Source organism: Gopherus evgoodei, chromosome 1 (assembly GCF_007399415.2).
Source record: "Gopherus evgoodei ecotype Sinaloan lineage chromosome 1, rGopEvg1_v1.p, whole genome shotgun sequence".
In the NCBI taxonomy this organism is placed as follows: domain Eukaryota; kingdom Metazoa; phylum Chordata; order Testudines; family Testudinidae; genus Gopherus; species Gopherus evgoodei.
The window spans coordinates 357772812-357796979 of record NC_044322.1 but is presented as its reverse complement, the minus strand read 5'-3'; the positions used below and the strand labels follow the sequence as shown (position 1 = coordinate 357796979).

Genomic DNA, 24168 nt, shown 5'->3' with positions numbered 1-24168 from the left:
AATGTCCTTGAAATGCTTGTGAATAAAATGAGATCTGGTGATAACTTCACTCTGAGTTGTCCATAGGTGACTCTTATTTAAGGCTCTTTTTATGCTTAGCAGGAGGTTTTGCATATGGGATGCCAAGTAGCATTAAGGAACTCAACTATAATCCAGATTCTGTTGTGCCATCAATGACAGCTGTCATCCTTTCTTGCATTTTTCTGTACTTGGTGGAAGTGCCAGTCCTTTCCTTGAGGATCAACAGCATGTCATATGGCTTTCTCTTCCCTTGTTGGGGGTGGAGATGTTTAAGTACGAGAGAAATTTGGCTCAGAAATCTTGCTATTTTTTGGTCATGTAATTAGGTTAAACGAGGAGGGAATCTTTATTTTAACAGCTAACCTGTCGCCATGTCAAATAGTGCTTTTCTGCTATCATCTCGGAACTGAATTTCAATCCATTGACACAGATTGGGCTTTAAATTTTAAGAAGTACCTGCTTCAAAATAGCGTTAGATACATGTGGTAAGCGGCAGAGGCTGTAATGGACGGTTTCATTCTTAAACGTCACTTTCTGAATGGCCACAGCTCTGCTGCTAATGTGCATCTTTCTATTTCTGTCCTTTTTCAAGCACAAGAGGGTGGTCAGTTGCATGTTTGCGTTCACTTTAAAAACTGTTACTCATTCTAAGAAAGCTGGTTGGAAGGGACTGTCCAGTGGGTTTATAGCCTTCTCTTTCAGGGCTTTAGAGACCTGCAGTCATGTTTGCAAGTTTTTGAATGCAGAAGTCGCATCACAGTCTTTCATGGATTTTTTTTTTTCTGCATCATAAATCCAGTAGCTCATTTGGATCTCTTCCTGAGCACAGACAGGACTAGGGGCTTGTCTACATCAGAAAGTTGCAGCGCTGGTGAGGGAGTTACAGCGCTGCAACTTTGAAGGTGTACACATCTGCAGGGCATCACCAGCGCTGCAACTCCCTGTTTGCAGCGCTGGCCGTACTCCCGTTTTGTCTCGGGTGTAGAGGATCCAGCGCTGGTGATCCAGCGCTGGTAATCCAATGTAAACACTTACCAGCGCTTTTCTTAACCTCCGTGGAAGGAGGAAGCCTCTGGTAATCAAGCTGATCTCCTTTCCCGGTTTGCTCTCTCGTTCCCGGAACCCCGAGCAAGCAGGTCTCCTTCCCTGCGGTTTGCTGGGTGGCTCCGGGAACGCGAGAGCAAACCGCGGCGAAGCTGGTCTCCTTCCCCGGTTTGCTCTCTCGTTCCCGGAACCCCGAGCAAGCAGGTAAGGAGAACCGCTTGCTCGGCGGTTCGGGGAACGAGAGAGCAAACCGCGGCGAAGCTGGTCTCCTTTCCCGGTTTGCTCTCTCGGTCCCGGAACCCCGAGCAAGCAGGTCTCCTTCCCTGCGGTTTGCTGGCTGGCTCCGGGACCGAGAGAGCAAACCGCGGCGTTCCCGGTTTGCTCTCTCGGTCCCGGAACCCCGAGCAAGCAGGTCTCCTTCCCTGCGGTTTGCTGGCTGGCTCCGGGACCGAGAGAGCAAACCGCGGCGAAGCTGGTCTCCTTCCCCGGTTTGCTCTCGCGTTCCCGGAACCCCCCTTGAAGCCGCCCAACAGCGCTGCAGTGTGGCCACATCTAACACCACTTGCAGCGCTGGTTGCTGTAAGTGTGGCCACTCTGCAGCGCTGGCCCTATACAGCTGTACTAATACAGCTGTAACAACCAGCGCTGCAAAATTTTAGATGTAGACATGGCCTCGAATGGGCAGGGCCGTTCTGCAGGACCCAGTGGAGGTGTATTTGCTGAGTGGGGAAAGAAGTCTGAACAAGGCCTGCCCTATGCCTAGGTCTGGCTAGCGTTGCCGTGGCTTACATTTGTGTTGCACTCTGTTACAGGAGCCAAGTAACTAAAGGCCGTTTCAGTGAGAAGTCACTTGCAGTGAAGCATGGTTACACTTCCCGTGTCCCTGGGATGTTCAGGACACCGTGCTCCCGAGCACGTTGTTGTGAAAGGACTTCAAGAACACTTGAGTCCTCTGGGAATGGTGTACAAAGCAAAGTCACAAAGTGGGGACTGGGCATGGTTTAACTTGACTCCATCTGCCTGCAACTCCAGAATGCCATCTCGGCAGTGGCAACTGCAGAGAGCATTAGCCAGGAGCCAGTTCTGCTCGGGCATGTGTGATCCATAAATGCCTTGCTGCTAAGTTGGACCAGCTTCAGTCAGTGCCTTTTGAATCCCAATGAACTACTCACTTGTATAGAAGAAGGTCTAGGTTGCTGGAAAGTCATATGCAGGAGGCGGCCCGTTAGAGTTCCAAAGAGCTTGGATACTGAGCAACTCTTCTGGGAACCAGGTTCTGAGGAGAAGTATCTTGTGTTTCAAACCAAACATAATGAATCATGCCATTGTCGCCTGCATTCCACTAGCTTTTTATTGAAGTAGTCCCCCCTTGTCCCTGTGAGGTGGGGGAGGTATTATTGTCCTCATTTTATAAATGGGGAAACCAAGGCACAGAGGGATGACGTGACTCGCCCAAGGTCATGCAGGAAGTCTGTGGTAGAGCTGGATGTAGAACCATGTCTCCTAATCCTGAGCTTCAGCTGTAAGACTGTCTGCCTTCCCTTCCAGTACATCAGTGCTTATGAGAAGAGATGTTGCTTGGTTTCGTCAGGCTACTGCATCAGGCTTCATTAGCCGGTGATCCAGAGCTGTCTGCTACCCATCTTTGCTCAGTCTGAGATGTGTTCATTCAGCAGATCCTTTGCAAATATGAGTCAGCAAATTTGCAGACTGGAGGCTGCAGTGCCTGGCACCAGTTGTTCGGAGGGGGAGAGGGAAGACTAAAGAGGGAGGTATTAGATTTCCTCTGACTGTGGATGCACTGCGGGGATGTTGGAGCAGTAGTAAGCACCCTGATGCCTGCTTTGTCAAACCTTGCAGGAATGATGCTGAGGGATTATAATGGCTTCTTGTGTGTTTTCTCTCTTCATTCTAGCCTGTGGGCCGCAGCTTACCAATTCCCCCACTGTGATCGTTATGGTTGGCCTTCCAGCTCGGGGGAAGACCTACATCTCCAAGAAGCTGACTCGCTACCTCAATTGGATTGGTGTCCCAACAAAAGGTGAGGCCCCAACCAGCCGTTCCTGCTAGAAGAGATGTGCCCTGGTCCACTGGGAAGGTGCCTGTGCAGCTAAACACTCCAATGGATTGAGCCTGGCAGGATCTCCCTCTTCCGCATCCATCGGGGAGAGAGATCCTTGAGAGAGGATCCTGACTACTTGGTGGTTTCTGCCTTCCCCCAGACCCTTCCACTGATGAGTGACTACAGAGATGTTCCTTTTTCGCCAAGGGGGCCAAGCCCATTTGGTTTGTTTATCGAAAAGGCTTCTTGTAGCAGAGTTCAGTGTGTGAGGGATTTCCCAAAACCTTTTGCTCTACCTCCTCCCAGGGCGAATCTGGCTCTCAGGTCTGTCTGGAGAGTGTGAGCACCTGCCAGAAGCACCTTGCGGTGGAGCAGTGGGCTGCTGAGCCCAGCCATGTTTGACATCCTAGCGGCTGGGATCCCTGGAGAATATCTGCAGGAGATGCTAGTTTCGTAGTGGGGGTGTTGCGAGGGAGAGGGTTAAGCCTTTTCCTGCCAATCCCTGGATGGGTCTCTGTACATCCTGTCATGCTCCTAGAGCCTACTGTGCTGTGTATGGGACATACTAGCTGGCCCCTTTCCAATGCTGTTCTCACTACCCGCCTTCACCTTGCAGTTTTCAACGTGGGAGAGTATCGCCGGGAGGCGGTGAAGCATTACAGCTCCTACGACTTCTTCCGCCCTGACAACGAGGAGGGCATGAATGTCCGGAAGTAAGTTCGCTGTCGCCTTGTTCTGTTAACCCGCCCGCTCTCTTTGAGCCAAAATCTGCTGTAAATTGGAGGTAACCCTTCCCCCTGATTTCAAGAGAATTACTCTGGAGCTAGAACAGTGTAACTGGAAACACGGTCCTACCCAGTCTCTTAAGATTTCCCCTGCTGCCTCACCCCCACCCAGCTTCTCTCGTTTGGTTTCCCAGTCAGGGCTTAGGCCCAGACCCTGAAAGGGATTTAGGCACCAATTCCCTTTGAGGATCTAAGCCTTAGATTTTTCAGAAGTGCTGAGCACCTGCAGTTCTCACTGATGTTAGCTGAACTTTTGAGGGTGCTCAGCATTTCTGAAAAGCGAGCCCTGAGAGTATTGTCCTTGGAGCCCAGGGACTCCCCAGTTCCAGGCCAGGCTATTGACATTCCTGGTTTGGGGTTCTGTGGTGAGAAAGTGGAGTGCAGCTCCCTTTCAGCTTGTCAGAGCCACCAGAAGGTGCAAGGCTGCCTGCTGTACATTGGAATACTGTGTGCAGTTCTGGTGTCCCATGTTCAAGAAGGATGAATTCAAACTGGAACAGGTTCAGAGACGGGCTACAAGGATGATCCGAGAAATGGAAAAACTGCCTTGTGAAAGGAGACTCAAAGAGCTTGGCTTGTTTAGCCTGGCCAAAAGAAGGGTGCGGGGGGATATGCTTGCTCTATATAAATATATCAGGGGGGTTAACGTTAGGGAGGGAGAGGAATTATTTAAGTTTAGTACTAATGTAGGCACGAGGACGAATGGGTATAAACTGGATATTAGGAAGTTTAGACTTGAAATTAGACAAAGGTTTCTAACCATTAGGGGAGTGAAGTTCTGGAACAGCCTTCCGAGGGAAGTAGTGGGGGCAAAAGACTTTCCTGGCTTTAAGACAAAGCTTGATAAGTATATGGAGGGGATGTTATGATAGGATTGTTAATTTGGGCAATTGATCTTGGATTACCACCAGATAGGTCTGCTCAATGGTCTGCGGGGAGATGTTGGATGGAATGGGAACTGAGTTACTGCAGAGAATTCCTTCTTGGGTGCTGGCTGGTGACTCTTGCCCACATGCTCAGGGTTTAGCTGATCGCCATATTTGGGGTCGGGAAGGAATTTTCCTCCAGGGCGGATTGGCAGGGGCCCTGGAGGTTTTTCGCCTTCCCCTGCAGCGTGGGGCACAGGTCGCTTGCTGGTGGTTTCTCTGCAGCTTGAGATCTTCAAACCAATTTTGAGGATTTCAATAACTCTGTCCTGGGTTAGGGGTTGTTATAAAATTGGATGGGTGGGGTTCTGTGGCCTGCCTTGTGCAGGAGGTCAGACTAGATGATCAGATTGGTCCCTTCTGACCTATGAGTCTATGAGGTGTTGAATAAACTGCAGAGTGGCTTCATGTTCACAGAACGGTATAGCTGTTATCTAATCAGTCACTCACAGGCGGTCAGGATTGGGATTCCCATCTGCAAAGTGAGCAAACCTCATGGATGTGAAGCCGGTGGCCTCACGGTAAATGCTCGAATGGGGGCTTTTGGCCACACAGCTCCGGACCGTCGATCAGGGGATGTCAGTCCTTGCATGTACCAGGAATCGTGGGTTGTGGGACAGTTAGGAGGACTTGGAAGCATCTCTAGTTACTTAAGAAACATCTCTTTGTTCCTCTGCTGCAGACAATGTGCCTTAGCCGCCTTGAGAGACGTCAAATTGTACCTGTCAGAAGAAGGTGGCCAGATTGCGGTAAGTTCAGATAGGGGGCTGCTAGTTGAAACAAGAGGCCTCTTTCCATCCTCAAAATACTCCCTTGTCAGTGCTGAGACAGTCCCCCAGTGAAACTGCATCCTGCGGTCTGTGTTCTACACACTGGAACAGCGCCTTGGGGAAGAGGCCATTCCCGTCATTACAGGACTCCAGATTGGTCCCATCTCCACAGTATCGGGAACATCACAAACATGAACGCAGTCTTCCTCACAGCCTCCCTAGGAGTATTCTACCTGCTGCTTGCAGGACTGAAAAGAAGCTGAGGAATTAAGTGACTTGCCCAAGGCTACAAAGGAAGCTTGTGGTGGGAGAGCCAGGAAGTGAACCCACAACTTCAGTGCCTTAAAACCATCCTTCCTTGCACAGGCCGTTAAATCCACAGGATCCCTTTTGCTCCCTTATTTGCCTTCTGGAGGTTTTTACTGCCGTGTTTTTGTTGTAAGATGCAAAGGCTCATAACTGAAAACTGCTTTAAGTGATCAATTTATTACTTTCTTTTTCTGATTCTGAACCCCAGCAAATATATTGTCAAACAATACTCCCCTGTCCCCCTCCCCCAAGAGCTATTTAAATGTCCCCTGAAGATGACTGCCCTGACATTTTTATTGTATAGGTTTTTGATGCTACCAATACAACAAGGGAGAGAAGAGGAATGGTCTTAAACTTTGCCAAAGAAAATGGATTCAAGGTCAGTATTCACCAGAATTTTTGGGGGGGGGGGGGGGGAGGAATAGCTCAGTGGTTTGAGCATTGGCCTGCTGAACCCAGGGTTGTGAGTTCAATCCTTGAGGGGGCCACTTAGGGATCTGGGGCAAAAATTGGTCCTGCTAGCAAAGGCAGGGGGCTGGACTCCATGACCTTTCAAGATCTCTTCCAGTTCTAGGAGGTTGGTACATCTCCACACACACACAAAAATCTATCTAAGGTACTTATATGGCCTGCATTACCATAGTATCTGACAGGTTTCAGAGTAGCAGCCATGTTAGTCTGTATCCACAAAAAGAACAGGAGTCCTTGTGGCACCTTAGAGACTAACAAATTTATTTGAGCATAAGCTTTCATGGGCTACAGCCCACTTCTTCAGATGCATAGAATGGAACATATATTGAGGATATATATATATACACATACACACACACATACAGAGAGCATGAAAAGGTGGGAGTTGTCATAGTATCTGAGTATCTCTCAGGCCACACAACACCCCTTTGAGGTGGGGAAGTGCTATTTTACAGATGGGAAAACAGAGGCACAGAGAGACTTAGGTCCAGGTCCTAGAAGGTAATTAGTTGCCTAACTTGGGAGTGAGGAGTCTAAATACCTTTGAGGATCTGGGCCTATGTGACATGCCCAAGGTCTGTGGTGAAGCAGGGAATTGACCCTGGGTTTCCAGAGCCCAGGTTAGTGGGAACCAAACACACAGAACATTTCCACCCTCCTACCCCCTAAGATCTCCAAGCCAAGGAGAATGAAATAGATGAGCTGGTGAGAGGGGAAACGTTCTACCATATGGTGGATTAGGAAATAGTTTTGAAACATTCTACTCAGAATGGCATGGAGTGGTTAGAGCAGACATCAGGCTGGATATAATAAACTCTCTGTTTCACTGCCAACCTTCAACCGGTGTTTGCTTTGCCTTCCAGGTGTTCTTCATTGAATCTGTTTGCAATGACCCATCCGTGGTTGCCACCAATGTTATGGTGAGAATGGAAAGCTATTATCTATTTCTAAATCCTGTATTTTGCACAGATTGTATCTGACCGTAGCTGGTGATCAGCTTATTGTACTTCAGCGGCACTGGGATAATTTACACCAGCTGAGGATATTTAATTTTGACCTGTCTCAGGGCAGAAAGTGTGTAAAGACTGTCTGGCACCAGCCCCTTCAGGATTAGGCAAATGCATTTGAATACAGCCATCACTTGCAATCTTTTCTGAGCTCCCCAATCCCCGTTCTTTTAATATGTAACTGCCAGGGATCCACAGGATCTGTGCCACACCCCAGCTTTTGAACAGTCTCTTGGAGGAAGCCCTGCATTGTGCCAGGACAGCCCCCTCCCCACCATGGGGATCTCACTCTTCTTTCAGGGTAGGCCACGCTGCTTCACGGCCTCCTAGACTGAGCTACTGGGCTCCAGCCTGCTCTGCTCAGCAAGTCCAACTGAGGGAGACTCCTGGTAGAGATGTGTATTCTCTTCAAGGACTAACGCGCCCCAGCTGGTATTTGCAGTGTCACCCCCAAACAGCATTTTCAAAACAGAGTAGAGTTTATTGGTCAAGTGAGAAGTTCTTAGGTTAGCACAGAGAAATGAAGGTTATAGCATAGTCCTTTCTGGTCAGGACACAGTTCATCAGCCAAGCTGTGTTGGACTCCATTTGCAAGCTCTCTCTCTCCCTGACTTCCTTCCTTAGTCTATTCCAAGGTGAGAGAGCCCCGAGCTTCTTCCAGAAGCCATCTCTTATCCCCTGTTGGTCATGTCTGTCCTTTGTTCTCAAGGCAGGACCATGCTGAGTTCACAGCCCCCCTGGCCAGAGCTTCCTGCTGGTGAGACTCAAGTTATGAGTCACTGGAGCTTGCATTGTGTCTATGGACCCTTTATTGATCTGGGCTAGTTTCAGCCAGTTTCTTAATGACTCTTAATTGTTTCACCCAGACAGGGGTGACACACATCTATATTTTGTAGTCTGTCCTGAAAGCAAACTTAATCCTTTTCCCGCCACTTGGTAGCAATCCAAAGTATGGGGGAAGCTGAGGCATGCATATGACTCATAAAAATATTACAAAATATTCCCACTTTGTCACAATATAACTTCATAACAAGGGGCAAGTTTTTCAAAAGTTCTTAAGTGGCTGGAGTATAAATCCCGTTTTCAAAAATGACCTTGAAGCCTAAATCTCAGTGCAGGGCCGGCTCTAGCCATTTCGCCGCCCCAAGCACGGCGGCACACCGTGGGGGGTGCTCTGCCGCTCGCCAGTCCCGCGGCTCCGGTGGACCTCCCGCAGATGTGCCTGCGGAGGGTCTGCTGGTCCCACGGCTCCGGTGGACCTCCCGCAAGCATGCCTGCGGATGCTCCACTGGAGCCGTGGGACCAGCGGACCCTCCGCAGGCACACCTGCGGGAGGTCCACCAGAGCCGCCTGCCGCCCTCCCGGCAACCGGGAGAGCGCCCCCCATGGCATGCCCATGCTTGGCGCGCTGGGGCCTGGAGCCGGCCCTGTCTTAGTGCAAGTCAATGGGACTTAGGCTCCTAAGTCATTTCTGTGCTTTTTGAAAACTTGACTCAAGGTCTGTGTAGACAAGTGCTTCATTGCTAGCGGTACAGATTTGCTGGAGACCACTCTTTCACACACCAGTGCGCTTTTATTTCCCAGTATTTTCCCACCACCAGGTATATACAACTATATACAATTCAGTACCCGTCAGGTAGCCCCTTAGGGAACAGCTTGCTCTTACAGCAGCTGGGAGCAACAGACTCACCTCACTTTCCTCTTCCCCTCCTCCTACTTCCTTCCTGTTAGCTTTATAGACCTTCCTCTCAGCAAGCTCACAGATGATTGCTCGAAAGGCTCCTTTAATGAGCTACACCCTGCCAGCTCCAGCTAGTTTCCCTTGATGGGACCTGTGCTAGCAGGTTCTGAGCTAACGGGCTGGTTCAGTGCCTCTTAAGTCAGCACCCTGTTACTGTCTGCTATTAAACAGATGCACAAGAAAAGACAGTAACCGGACCTCACTACACACTTTTTCCCTTGGTAGATGAAGTCTTAGCTAGGGAAGAAACATTAATGGGGCATGCAACTTCCTTCTTGAGAAGCTGTCTTTTTGATGGCCTGCCCTGCCTGTGCATGTGTCAGAAGAGGTGACCCCCTGCCTTAGGGTTGGCCAGAGAGGAGAGGGGCTTTTTTTTATTTCTTTAGTGAAAATTCACTTTCCTCACTAACCTGTTACCAGGCACTGTTCCAACTGACAATCTTATCTCCAGTTCTGCATCACAACTTTCCAAGTCATTTTACAGCACCTCAAACTCCATTGGCTTGATGCCCAGAGTTCAGATGGTGTTTGTCCTTAGGTGACAAGGTTTTATGGCATGGGTTTGTCTTGTATTGCTGTCTGGTGTCACCACATATGAAGCTGACTCATTGCTCCCCTTTCCATATAATTCCCTTAATGGTACTATTAACCTACATAGCTTTGAGTTACATTCAGACAGATAAGGGTGCACCTGGGAACATCCTACACTTGAATGGGGTCCATCTTGTCACCCTCATACAAGCACAGTTCCTGTGAAGTTCAATGGGAATTTGGCTTCCATGGGCAGGCCCCCAAAAGAACTGAAAGCAAAACCTTGGAGCTGACCAGATTTCTGTCTATCCTGGATTTGGTTATTTCCCTTCTGATTTCTGTGGATAGCTTACACCTTATTTTACACAAATCAATAACTTCCCTTCAAGTTAGTTAATTCGAAAGTATGTGATTGGAGATAAAATTGTGTGTAAGGTTCTGCTTTGCCGGACGTTGCCGAGTAACAGTATGTTAGTGCTCAGATGCAATATAAGAAAATAAATTATAATAATGACAGCAACGACACAAGGCCCTGATCCTGCAAACAGTTCTGCACACACTTAGGTAGCTTCCCTCGCACGAGTTGTTGCATTGGCTTCCATATTACTGACAGGGGTAAGCCATTGTAAGGTCAGCGTGTTTGATGTAATTGCAACACCAACACCGTTAGCTGCAATGCCAAAGCTTGGGGCTGCAGCATCAGAAACTTAGAGTAAATGTTGGATGATAACGTTGTGCCCTTACAGCATATGTCATTCAGGGATCTAAAGCAATTCACAAATGCTAATAAATGAGGCCAGTGGGAGGAAGTAAAGTACTATTACCTCCATTACACAGATGGGGAAAATGAGGCACAGAACATTTAAATTATTTATAATGCAGTAGGTATTCATGGACAAGGACCCCATTCTGCTATGTCCTGTATGACTATCTTGCCTAAGGTCACGTGCTTCCCATGTTCCACTCTAACTGCGTAGACATCACTGGTTCTCTTTACAAGTAGTTGGATGGTGTATTTTTTTTCCCTTGGTGTGGGTGTTCTGAGCCGACTCGTTAGGGAGCTGAGACTGTTACCGGACTCACTTCTCTTTTCTTGGCAACAAAATGTTGAGGCTAAATCACTGAGAAACACTTGAGCTAGGTAACCTTTGATTCAGAGTGGAAATGTTAACCCAAGATACGTGCTGCAGCCATGTGTTTACCCATCTTACACTTACCATTCATTCTTACTTTACTTCTTTTATAATTCCAAAATTCCAGCTGTAAGTGGACTCTTTGTACGTGACTCTTGGAAGAGCTTTGACACCTGATATTAGACAAGCCTGATTGCTCCGAGACATATCGTGTTTGCACTGTCATTGACTGAGGTGCTAGCTTTTGTCTGTACAGAAAGCTTTCTGATGACTCTTTGATTTGCTTTCTCTGTTGCTGCAGGAAGTTAAATTGTCCAGCCCGGATTATAGGGACTGCAACTCAACTGATGCCATGGAAGACTTTATGAAGAGAATCAATTGTTACCAGGCCAGCTACCAGCCGCTTGACCCAGATAACTATGACAGGTAAGGGGTTTTGCTTTGAAATAGCTTGGCTTCGAGGTGTTTTGTCTTAGAAGAAAAGGGTAATAAAATACAGATCTGTATTTCAGTTTCTGTTTGAAAAAGTGAATTTATTAAAATAAAATAAGGGCTGGTCTACACTGTGGGGGCGGGGGGGATCGATCTAAGATATGCAACTTCAGCTATGCTGAGGTTTCTTAGTTTGATTTACCTGGCCCTCATGGTGGCGAGTCAACTGCTGCAGCTCCCCCGTCGACGCTGCTTACTCCTCCTACCGAGGTGGAGTACGGGCATCGATTCGCAGATTGATTTATCGCGTCTAGACAAGACACGATAAATTGATCCCCGAGAGATCGATTACTACCTGCCAATCTGGCAGGTAGTATAGACGTATCCTAAGAGCGAGCTCCAAGCTCTGGTTCTAAATTCAAGGACCAAAAGATCTGGCTTTTTCACTGTCCTTTATGCCTTGTGGCTCCAGCCTGGAGCCAGAGTACAAGAGCATCCTGTGGTATCTTTTACATGCAGACACCTGGGAGGCCCTGGCCACCCTAAGTGACTCTGGATGGAGTCAGTTTTAGTCTGCAGTGCTGCAATATTTCTCTCCTCTGCTTCTCCATTTGGGAACACTTTTTTACCATGAGTAACTCCTCCATCACTCTGTGACTTTCTGCACCTGGCATGGGTGTGGGGCAGCAGGTGGCTTTCAGGATTTCAGTGTAGTCAGTCATTCAATGTGTGGTGTCAATCCCAGCTGTCCCGAGGTGCGAAAGCCACATGTAGGATGCTGCCTTATCCCAGATCTTTCGTACAATGGAGGCTTGTGCTAGATACTAGCCATGGGCCTGGAGTCAGAAGAATCTTATTTAATCTTTTTTTAATGGAACAAGGAAAATGGAGATTACCTGGCCAGTCTCAATGTAGCAGTGATTTCAAAAGAAAGCCTTAAAGCTACCATGAAATACCCCTGCAGCAAATCCTTTTAACATGGGGATTATAATATCCCCTTGACATTTATTCTCGAGAGTTGACTTTACTTCATGTTTCCACTGCTCCTTGCCATGGTTTCCACAGGGACGTGTCTCTGATCAAAGTGATCGATGTTGGCCGGAGGTTCCTGGTGAACAGGGTCCAGGATCACATCCAGAGCAGGATTGTCTATTACCTAATGAACATCCATGTCCAGCCGCGCACCATTTATCTGTGTCGACACGGTGAGAGTGAATTCAACCTCAAAGGGAAGATTGGAGGTGACTCTGGACTCTCCAATAGGGGCAAGAAGGTAGGGGAACAATATCCCTCTTGTATTTGGGCAGGGGGGAGCAAGTCCCTGGTTCTGTAATATGCCATGTATGAGAAAAGGTGGCAGATATATATATACTTGGTGTTGGCCTGAACGTGTCTTCTGAATTGGCAACATTTCAGTGCACTACTGGCACCTAAATGAGCACCTCTGAAATCCAGGGTAAGCAGGACCACCTGGAAGCCCGGGGTAGTGGAGGTTCAGTAACCACACTCTTTGTTTTATCTCCTTTAGTTTGCCAGTGCATTGAACAAATTTGTTGAGGAGCAGAACCTGAAGGACCTCAAAATCTGGACCAGCCAACTCAAGAGGACAATCCAAACGGCAGAAGCCCTCAAGCTGCCCTATGAACAGTGGAAGGCGCTCAATGAAATCGATGCCGTAAGCATCTTAACTGGATTACTAATTACCGACTCTCACTGTCTGGGTGAGCGGAGCGGTGAGGGCACTGGCCTTCCACCTCTGCCCAGATGTCACAGTGGAAGCAAGGCTTGACCACTCCCAACACACTGTGACCTGGTCAGCGTGGCCGGTTTTGTCCAAGAGAGGCCTGGCGCTGTAATAACGAGCATGGGAAGGGGAGGGCCAGGACTGAGGTGCTGTGGAAGTGCTGAGTAGGGGGAAGCTGACTCAGTGCCTTGCTCTGACGGCCAGTGCTGACGTTTCCTCAGCAGTGACGTTGAACCTCTCCAGAGATGTAAAGAGGCAATAGTGTTTCCCGGCCTGGTTTTGGTAGCGCATGCGGTGCTGCCAAAGAGCTTGTTAGCTTTTGTCTCTAACCTACTGGTTTATAATTGCTGCCGCCCAGGGCCACTGCACAGGTAAATTCTTAGGGGCTCAAATGCAGGTTATTCTCTATGTGCAGGAGAAGGGTTTGCCATAAGGCTGCCTGGTACCTGCATTGGTTGGCATCTGCAGCTCTCTTGTCTGGAGCCCAGTAAATAACCTCAGGGGATATCTTGTTCTCGCAGGGTGTATGCGAAGAGATGACTTACGAAGAGATCAAGGAGAAGCACCCAGAGGAATTTGCTTTACGCGATCAGGACAAATACTATTACCGCTACCCTTCTGGAGAGGTATGTCTGCAGAGAAACCCTCTGGGACGTGACTGGTCTAAAACGCCATATACTGTCCTGTCATACCCATATACCCTTCTGCTCTGCATCCAGCCTAGAGGGCAGAAAATAAATGGGTCAGTCTAGGATCTCATCACCTTGACTCAAAGTACTCAAACTAAATGTGAGTGTTGACCCCCTTGGGCGCTTGTCAAACTATTACGGGCTGGTTCTGATACCTTAGTCAAGTTGATGGATCCCGTCGATTTCAAGAAGACCACTTGAGGCATAAGGTGCTGCTTAACCCAAGTAAAGGTATCTGAATCTGGCCCTATATTTAATGTAAAATAGCATCTTTCATCCCAAAGGCGTTCTCTTTACTCCTCTGCCCTAAGGCACCCTCCTGAGGCTGATGGTAACATCTCTTCAGCGCTCTCTGCTGGCTTGGGGAGTGAGCTGATGGTACATTTTTAGGGGGTGATGAAGTGATATGTGTCCATTAACATGGGAGTTTAGTTCAGTGCTATGGAATAAAGACAGATGTATGAGGAATATCCACCAGCTCCTGGAAAAATACAGGCTTGTGGATTTCAAAGTTATGGAATATTGATATGCGTAATATTGACTATAGGGGCTAAAATTCCCACCAGCTACCGCTCTAGTTTCTGTATGCCAGTCCTCCAGAGTTTATGGCTCTCGTAGAAAAACGAGCTTCTGAAACATATATTATTATCCTCAAAAACTCCGTGTAGCTTAATAAACCCTTCTGGTTTCCAGTACAGATATGAAAGCAGAATTGTCTGTTGCTGAGGTTTTCTCCTCCCAGTACCAGAGCAGAGAAGTGACTTTGTGTTTAGTGTTCTGTCATGAGATGTGGTGTGTTCATTTTAGACAATTGCTGAAATTACTTGGAAGGGTTGGCTAATGGACCATAGAGCCTTTTGCCACAAGTTCATCAGTTCAAATCCATGTTACTTGTGACTTAAAGTCAATTCCTAGGGGGTAGATGGCCACCATGCTTGGCATCCTTGCTGACAGTCTCTGCAGAGAAGCCAAGGGCCAGATATTCCACTGAGCCAAAACTACCTCCTGATTTGTAGAGGGTGGTCTCTATTATTCAGAGTTAAAACAGGTTGGTGGTGTGGGAGATCTCGCACCACCTCTGCCTCCTGTACTCTGACTAGATGGAAGACCTCAGTCTGTAAGGCTGATTGATTTAGAACCTTTCACCAACGCTAAATTCATGTTTGAGCTGAGAGATGTTCGTGGTTCAGAACAGATCTGCTTAAGCAGAAGGGCATCAGTTCCAGGCAAACTCTTGTTGGCATTGTGGAAAGGTTGGGTGGATCTCAAATGGTGGTGGTGATTCTTCTATGTAGTAGGAGAGGGAGGTTGTGAATATATGTCCAGTTTAAAAGAATTCAATAGGAGAAGGAAACATCTCCTGTTACCAACCCCACGTAAAGCATCATTTCAACAGTGTTCCAGCTGCTTTTGTCCTGTAAGTCATGGATACAACTCCAAACTCCAGGAATGTTGTGGGTTTCACTTGGTTTAAAGATGGACCAAAACGGTGGCTTTGATTTTGACTCCTTGTAACTCCTGACTGTGCTCTGTGAAGTTATCTCTAGCTCTGTTTATTTTGCAGTCATACCAAGATCTGGTGCAGCGCCTGGAGCCAGTCATCATGGAGCTGGAGAGGCAGGAGAACGTCCTTGTGATCTGTCACCAGGCTGTGATGCGGTGCCTTCTGGCTTATTTCCTAGACAAGAGTGCAGGTATGTGATCCCCACCCGGCAGTCTTAGCAGGAGGCAGTTGGGTCCCATGTTGCTTCCAGCTGTTCTACATTGAGATGCAAGGGGAGGTGGGTATTGTACAGAAGCTCAGAGAGAAAGGAACTCTTTGCACACACTCATTGAAGGAGTTCTCGAAGTTGGATGGTGTTGGAAGTGCTGCTTGGTGCACATAGTTCTGTGTCTGCAAAGACTGGGCCATGTGACGCTCGCAGTATTTTAAGTGACATTGCACCAGCCTGAACCGCTGCTGTATCATGGGTAGGCTGGTCACTGAGAGTGTAGGTCCTCTCCTATGCTGCTGGCCCCTGCTCCAGTTTCTGAGCTGCTGCAGTGTCATTCCTCTGAACCTCTGTTGGAACTCTGACACCGCTAAGTGAGCTCCAGGGTTGGCCTGAGGAGTCCCTGAGTTGCTGAGAAGGGGGCATTTAGTCTCCTAGTCCGATCCTACTGCTGAAGTGGGAGATTGGAACTAGCTAGGGGTGTTGGGCCAGCTGTAGAGTGGAGCCCTGGGTGGACACTTGTTTTGCCTGTGCTTCAGGTGACCTAGGCAGTGTGCTGAGTTATACACGGGGAGGGGAGCTCCCACCAGCCTCTACAGCGGGGTAGAGTCAGTCCATACATATGCAAACACATTTGCAGAATGAATTCTGCCACCTGTGTTGTCACTAACCTCCCCTTCCCTGCCTTGTTTGCCATTCCTCCAGCTGAAATGCCCTACCTGAAATGCCCCCTTCACACGGTGCTGAAGCTGACACCTGTGGCCTATGGTAAGTGGAACGTGTTTCCTTGACGGCTGGCTCGCGTGGTTGGGTGAAGGGTTTGCTGATGGTTGCACCTCGGTTCAGGATAGATTGTAGACTCCTCTGGGCAGGACTGGAGCTCTCTTCCTGTGTGTTTGTGCACTGCCTAGCCCAGGGGATCCCTGAGCCTGACTGAGGCCTTTGGGCTCCACCCTAAAGTAATGCGGAACCATAAATTGCTGACAGTCTCTTGCTCTTCACTGCAGGTTGCCGAGTGGAGTCCATCTATCTGAATGTCGAAGCAGTGAACACTCACAGAGACCAGTCAGAGGTGACTTGTGCTTTGCTTTAGATCTTTCAGTCACTCTCTCTCCTTCCTCCTAATGTTAGCCGGCAGCAAGGACTTCAAGAGGGAGCGGGAGATCGCTTGGCTGGGCACCATGAGCAGCCATTTTAGAACTGGCTTCAGGTGTTGCAGGCAGATGAGGAGGCGTCAGAAATTAAAGACTCTGACCCCCCCACCTGCCTTCAGGTGCTTCTACATGCTAGGGGCTTGATCCAAAGCCCACGGAAATCAATGGACAGACTTTCATCGGGCTTTGGATCAGACCATCTGACAACCAATGAGCCTAGGCTGATAAATGCCTGAGGAGGAGGCAGGGAATGATTTCTGCAGTGCCGTAGTTAGGGACAGAGCCATCAGGCCACCTTCCTTGTTAAGCAGAAGGGGTGAGTGTGCTGTATGCTTGTGGAGGGCTAGGGGAGAGGAAGGGAAAATGTTGGCAGTCTCCTTTGGGGAGCGAGATGAATGTGCTGTGGTGTAACAGCTGGTGCTGTGGGCTTGTAAGCTAAGCAGAGTTAAGCCTGGTCAGTACATGGATAGGAACATGTAGGTACTACGAGCAGTGGTGCTGATGATTTAGGAGATGGCATACTTCCACGGTGTTGGCACTGAAGGCGTGCTCCAGCACAGTGTTCACGGGTGCTGTGCTCACAGATCCAATTTAAATTGTCCCCCTTTCAGGTGGCTATTTCTTTCTTCTTCACTTCCCGTCCTAAACTGCATCGTAGTGTTGCTAGAAGTCAGCCTCTCCCGCCTAGAGGTGGCTGCGTAGTCGGCAATAGGTGAAGCAATATCCGGCTGGGTAGCATAGATGAAGTGCTTCTGAATCCTTTGACAGCTGCTGTATTGTAGCAATGGGTTCTGCAGCAATAACAAGAGCTAGGCTGTGGTGAGAAAATAAAGCTGGACAAGCACAAATTGCTCTGGTTGTTCTCCGAACATGCTGCACGGGTAGCTGTCGCTCCCTTTCACCCGGGAATTGCGGGCAGTTCCAGGAAGCAGAACACCCCATAGGGGAGCATAAGCCCTTTGCAGTGGAACTTCCCTGGCTGCTCTGTCCAATTGCCAAATCAGTTGCTCTCATTGGCTAGACTAGCTCTCTCCTGTGCTGCTTGCTTTTGTGCTCTCCTCTTGCCTATCTGTTTGGGTCTGCGGGAAAGATCTTGAGAAGGAGACAGAAGAACCTTCCTGTTCTAGTCAACTGTCACAACAAGTTGTGGCCTTTTCTATGTGCGTAGACCCAGAAGGGTTCAGAGCGTAGGGTTTTCTGCCTTGGAATGTCTCTCCTGACCTTTTGTGTTGCACTTGGTGATCAGGGACATTAATGCATCAAACACGCACCATATATGTAGTTGGGGTTTTTTGGGGGGGTGGGGAAATAGAGAATTTAAAATTGCTTTTTTTCATAACTTTCGCCTTCTTCCTTTTTGTCTTTGTCTTGCTCTAATTTAGGAAGCAAAGAAGGGACCTAACCCACTCATGAGACGTAATAGTGTTACCCCTCTAGCAAGCCCAGAGCCCACCAAAAAGCCTCGCATCAACAGCTTTGACGAGCATGTGGCTTCTTCTTCTGCTGCCCTGCCAGTCTGTATGCCCCAAGAGGTGCCCACGCAGCTGCCTGGACAAGTTAGTCGAATCCTCCTTCTTCTCTTTATTGTTGTTCGCTTCTTGTCGCTTATTAATCTAGGGAGGAGCCTTTGATTATTTTAATTATGCTGCTGTCTCCAAGCTAAATTTCGTTACAGCTCACCACCAGCGCCCTGGCTTCTCTTCTATTAAAAGCACCTAAAATTAACTCGCTGTTCAGTCTCTTGCTTCTTGGGACCCTTGGAAGCCCAGGAAAATCCAAATCCAGACTGAACTGAGCAACTGTGTTGAAATTTAATGTTTCTCTCTGGCCATTCTGGTGCCTCTGAACTCAGCTACTGTGCAAACTTCTAAATGGGTGCATGGTGCTGGTTTGCCCACTCCCATTCCAGATCATTCATTGGCATCTCCACTCCTTCCTCCTCTGGGATCTAGCTGCCCTTTACTAGATTGGAGTTTAGTTCTAGATGCTGCAAAGAGGGAATAATTCTTGACATCATTATCTTAATAATGACCTCAGGGAACCTATGCCCTGGCCGCACCTGCTTCCCTTCCCATCGCTCTCCCAAGAACTCCAACCTAGCTAGACGTGGGGCAAGAGAACAGCCTATGTTGCCTTTTTGAACGGCAGCCCTAATGACCAGCTGTCACGGAGCTGATAAACTGGCTTTGACTCTTGGCCATGACTTGATTCACAGCCTGGCAGGAACCATCTGCTGTGTGTGGTTGCACAAATCCCAGGGAGACGCGTGGGCTTTCTTGCTCTGTCCATTATAGAGGAAGGAGCTCCTCCAGGGGCACTGCTTAGTGCTTACTTCTCCCCATGATTGCTTGTCTGATATTTCATAGAGTAGTAAAACTCCTTCCTCCCAGTCAGTTCCCCCCACAATTAAAGATCTGGGGTGCTGGCTACACAAGCACCCATAAAAGTGGGTCTGTTCAGCCCTTAGAGACCTTAGTTATAGAGGAACTCCATGTCCCATTAGGGGGTAATAAGAGCATGCTGCCTGGTCTGTCCGCTCTTCCTGTGCCCTGTGGTCCATGTTAATTCCCTGTTGCCCTCTCCACTGTCTTGTAGGCCAGTCCCAAAAAGTAAGGTGGCAAGTTCAAACACTGCCGGGCTGGGATGAATTTCTGGAGGTTCTGGTTGGTGGCTGCTTTGCACTAACAACTGGTTCCCAATTAACACTAAAGGGGATGGTTAAGAAGGCCTCCAGTTTTGGTGTCCTTCATGCTCGCGCTCCTTCCAATTAACCCCGGAATTGCTCTTTGGTTGATTGCCTCTTGCTGATTTCAAATGACTCCCTTCCTATGTGCACGCTGTTACTGACGCCTCTGTTTCCATTTTCTCTATCTCTTTGTCTCCTTGCAGCCTTTACTAGGGAAGGCTTGTCTGTAAGTATCTTCTTGTGAGTTTTTCCTTTGCGTGTCTCCTACCTTCCAGCTGGCTTTGTTGTTATCTTCTTTGTTGTTGCTGCTGTGAAACTAGATTGAGTTCTGGATTTTAATTCTATGGCTCCCAAGTCTTCCTTCATTAGGGGGGAATTCATGCATCTTTATGGGGGGAAAGATGGGGCCACCAGTGGTATTCAAACACTCAAGGGTCTTGGATCTGCTACTGCTAAACCCCAATCTCTCTTCTTCTAGTCCCCCTCCTGCTCCCTGTCCAACCATTTGGTCAAGGACATTGGAATCTGTTAAGGATTCTCATCCATGCTTGTACCCTCTAATCTGGTTTGTAGTTCTGGTTTGTCCTTCCTTCCTGCCTGGGTGCTGACTTGGCTTCCTGTTAGCTGTGACACTCCTACTGCAGCAGATGTGGTTTAGCAGTGTCTGATTAGAAGGTGGAGAGAGGGGCTGCTTTGCCTCTGGTGCAATCAGCCTCCGCCCTCCCCAACCCATGTCTATTTCGTGCTATTCCCTCCTGGCCAGGGATGGCTTGTATCTCTGGCTCATGGAGAGGCTTCCACACAACAATTTTTCCACCTCCTTAGAATGCAACAAGTGGGAGCAATATTCCCTCTAATTTTTTCCTTCCATGTGTGGAATGAATTTTGGTATGTGCAACACCAATATCGAGGTGATGTGCGGTTGTGTGCCACCAGTGCAAACAAAAAACCTGAATTACTGATCAGACTTAAGCAGCTTTCTGTACCCTTCTGCTAAAGGGTTGCTGAAGCTGCATCTGCGGTTGACCTTGCTATGTATTCATTTTCATAATCTATATATTATGTATTACTTTTTGCTAAAAAGTAATGCAGGGCCTTGTATCATTTTTTGTTACAAGAGCTATGTAGATAACTGCCATTTAGCATTTGAATGGTCAGAGTTTTCTAATTTGCAAGATTATATTATAACGCATGGCTGTGTCAGTAATTGAACAGGACAACGCTGAATCTTTTCCTAGGCATCTAGATATATTGAATCTGTCAAGGCACCAAATCCTGCTACCCTTCTGTATAACCCAGCCAAACTGGTGTGGGTTTACTGCAGAGAGAGTGGGCAGGCAGCAGTAGGGAGAGGCGTCTCTCCCCGCCACAGCCCTGGGGCTGGGGGAGAGGTGTCTTTCCCTGCCCTAGCCCTAGCCCTGCATGCCCCATGCTCCCCACCCCACTCTACCTTACACATCCTCTTTGAGGTCAAGGCCCACCTCTGACTGCGCGGCTCCACTAATTAGTTACATGACCCATGTTGCCCTCTTATGCAGGTGTGCAACTTAGAGGGAACACAATGAGAGGTTGCACCAAACGAGCTTCCTGGGGAGGGTCCTGCTTCAAGTTGCTCCCCTCACCCGAGAAGGATTTTATCTCCTGTCTCAAGGGAGGCTGTTTAGGTTTGGGCTGAGAGCTGTTGGGTCATGGTATCCATCTACCTGCAGAACTGTGACACGCCAATCAGGATTTGAGGCTTCTTGGGAATAGTGTATCCATGTTGGCTTGGGGATGGTAGACAGTAAAGTAGACACCTTCAGCTAAGGCCAAGATTATGGTTCTTTTATATATAGAGAGAGAGAGACATACACACCTATCTCATAGAACTGGATGGGGCCCTGAAAGGTCATTGAGTTCAGTCTCCTGCCTTCATTAGCAGGGCCAAGTACTGTCCCTGACTGTTGGTTTGGTTTTTTGGCCCCAGATCCCTAAATGGGGGCAGGATTGAACTCATAACCCTGGATTTAGCAGGCCAGTGCTCAAACCACTGAGCTATCCCTCTCCCCTTCTTGCCAGTGTTATATCTGAGCTTTGAATAAATGCCCCTAACTCCTGATGCTTTTGTACTCCATACTGTGTGGCTATCTACAGATCAGTTTCAGAATAACAGAATGTTAGTTAGAGGGATCCTAATGGGCACATACTGATGCTCTGTAGTCTGCCAGGGCACAGGTACAGCGTAATGGTGAGAAGGCATCAGTTCATCATCTTACGCACTGACTGGATCAGCCTGAGTCACAGTTAATGTTGCATCTCTGTCCTTGTTGGTTTCAAGATGCTGGGATTTGCTGTTAACTAAAATGAGCAGTATTCAGTAAAATGAGGCAGAATTCAGTTGTGCTTGAAAACAGCGGCTGGAACATGCTGACAAACCTCATTAATTCTTATCCTCTCTCTCTCTCATCTTGTGATCGTCTATCTACAGTATTAAATCTAACAGCCTCTGTGTTGCTGGGAATGGGAATGGGTCACATTAGCAAACCTGGGCAAAGATTTTCATTTGTGGGGAGCTCTGCTCTTGCATGTTAAAGAACAAACGCAGGCTTGTCTTGATTTATGTTTTTGATTTGTCTAGCATGGCATGCACGGCTGCTTTTTCCTTTCCTTACTGCTTGTGAGGCTGCTTCTTAATATTGTCCACATTGTAATCAGAAGCACTGAACAGCTTGCTGCTAACTGTGCCACTGAAAATGCCCCCTCTGAAGCAGAGGTTCAAAACCTTTTTGGGAGAGCTATCTCAGTTTGTCAGGCCAAGAACTCTGCTGAACCAGCCGATGCTCCCAGCCAGTGATCTCCAAGTTCTGACAGTAGTTGCAAGACTAAAGCTTAGGGCAGGCCAGACTCCATTATGGCTTGGAGCTTGCCTTGCTGACTGGTGGCACCTTCATGCTTAGCTCATTTAAGGTAGAGAAGAGGAACCTAAGGCATTAGGGCCAAATTCAGAGGTGATGTGTAACTGGCATGTTCTTCCAACTCCCCCACCCCCTCCTGACTGTATGTTATCCCATCTAAGGCTGACTTAGACACATGTTTATCATCGTACAGCATCCTCCCTGATGCAAATCTCTATGAGCATCTAAGTGGCCTCCTTAGCAGCTAGAAGAGAGAGCAACATGCACCAGTCATAGTCAGCCTCTGACTTTTACCCCTATTTGGGGATATATGTTACACTAATGTACACTCCCTGACTCATTTTGTTCATGGGCCTAAGTAGGTCTACGGCAGGGTTGACGGCAGGTGCTCAGCTGATGTCAATTTGTCGTAGCACCATTGAAGTCAGTGGAACTCTGAGCACTTTCACCAGCTGAGGATCACGGAGTGTCTAATGTCCCGTCCTTCTGATTCTAGCTCCCAGAGCCTGAAGCATCAGTGGCTGGGAACCACCATCCTAGTATGGATTGGATTCTTTGTTGTTAATAGGGTTGTATGCAATATAGCGAGTAGCCTAGAAAGCAGGCAGGAAATGAGATCACAGACCAGCAGCCTAGCACCTTTGCTGGGAGGATGCTATAGTAAGTGCTCATCACTGTAGGATCTAAGCACTGGGGAGCAAGTGGGGAGGAGAGCTGTTGCCTTTTGACTATAATGGGGTGTGTGTGTGTGTGTGTGTGTGTGTGTGGGTGTGTGTGTGGTCTTTTTATTTATTTTGATCCTCAATGAACTTTTATTAAATCAAATTTAAAGTCTCTTCCCCTCCTTTTCCCTTCACTCTTCATGCTTAAAGACGAACTGTGTATCACTTCCTTAACGTTCTCTCTTTACTAATATTTCCAAGGTAAATGGCTCAGTGCATGCTCTGGCTTCCCTAAGTTGACCCTGTCTCTTTGGATAGCAGTGAGAGCATCTCCACCTACTTCCACATCTTGGTCCATGCTATAAACCCAACCAGGACTGAGATTTCTGTTGAGAAACTGGTCTCTTTCCCCTTTTCCCTTCCCTGGGATGTTGTGATGTGGAAAACTTGCCAATCACAACAAAGCTTCATATCCCATATCTAGTGGGAGCTGCTCAGTGTTGTGACCACTGCAGAGGGTGTCAGTCTTGCATTGTGACTAGTGTGTGTTTAGCTTTTGAGACTTGCATCCTTTTCACTTCTTTGGCATGGATTAAAAAATGCTTTTCTAGTTGACCTTGGTGTTTAGTGGATCTCTTTGCATCAGCAGTTCTGAAGAACTACAGTTGAGGTCCATAGCTGGATGGTGTCTAGGCTTGAGCAGCAATGGAAGACCCTAGTGCTTTTTAAAGACAGTATTGGGGCAAGTGAAAAGTCTGGAGATCTTCATCTGTAGTTCACGGTGAGGCAGACTACAGGAAGCTGAGCTCCCTTGCTCTGCTGGAGCAGCCAGTGTGTGCATGTCTCATTCAGCCATCGTGCAGGGTAGTGCTTAGCATAGGTTCACCTTCACTAGTGCAAATTACTCAGGGTTCAAATATGTGCTAGGAGGCCTGCAGAAACAAAGGAAGACCCAGATCCCTAGTCTCCACCCACTTGGGCCTTGTGTATTCATTTATGCCTGTGCAAAATGGGTAGTATTTCACATCCACGCTGCACTGGTGTTGATTACTGTGCAGTATAGAATCCGGCGAGGCACTTACTGTCTAAATACAGACATGACACCAGCGAGGGCCACGAATACAAACAATAGAGGGCAGAGGGTGAGAGGCAGGCGGCATGCAGATGAAAATCTCCTCTGTTGCTTTTTTGTTTATTTAATCATGACTGTTCCCTCAGTGCGCATTGTCTGATTTGCCTCCCTAGTAGATGTTTTTGCAGTGATCCCTACAGTGGCTCTTTGTTAGCCTTCCCTTCCCCATGTCCCATCTGCATGTACAGGATGCTGCTGTGTTTCTTGCTGTTTGGTTTCCGAGTTACAGGGCAAATCCAACCCCTGCTTTGCTTTCTTTCTTT

At 48.1% G+C, this 24168-nt stretch overlaps 1 protein-coding gene across 5 annotated transcripts in view; it reads left to right on the top strand.

The window, feature by feature from the left end:
• The window catches only part of PFKFB3 (6-phosphofructo-2-kinase/fructose-2,6-biphosphatase 3), a 79841-nt gene that overhangs the window by 52773 nt on the left and 2900 nt on the right, over positions 1-24168 (top strand). For 2 of the 5 annotated variants that reach the window (XM_030573191.1, XM_030573012.1), the window contains 13 exons: positions 2981-3106; positions 3744-3840; positions 5521-5587; positions 6222-6296; positions 7252-7308; positions 11102-11226; positions 12298-12505; positions 12761-12907; positions 13498-13602; positions 15230-15359; positions 16083-16145; positions 16385-16449; positions 17914-18087. In XM_030573191.1, the coding sequence (XP_030429051.1) occupies positions 2981-3106; positions 3744-3840; positions 5521-5587; positions 6222-6296; positions 7252-7308; positions 11102-11226; positions 12298-12505; positions 12761-12907; positions 13498-13602; positions 15230-15359; positions 16083-16145; positions 16385-16449; positions 17914-18087 (1439 nt within the window). Of the gene's footprint in view, positions 1-2980; positions 3107-3743; positions 3841-5520; positions 5588-6221; positions 6297-7251; positions 7309-11101; positions 11227-12297; positions 12506-12760; positions 12908-13497; positions 13603-15229; positions 15360-16082; positions 16146-16384; positions 16450-17913; positions 18088-19420; positions 19444-22983; positions 24165-24168 lie in introns of those variants that run through there. The other 3 variants (XM_030573354.1, XM_030573103.1, XM_030573270.1) reach the window with 3 other exon arrangements.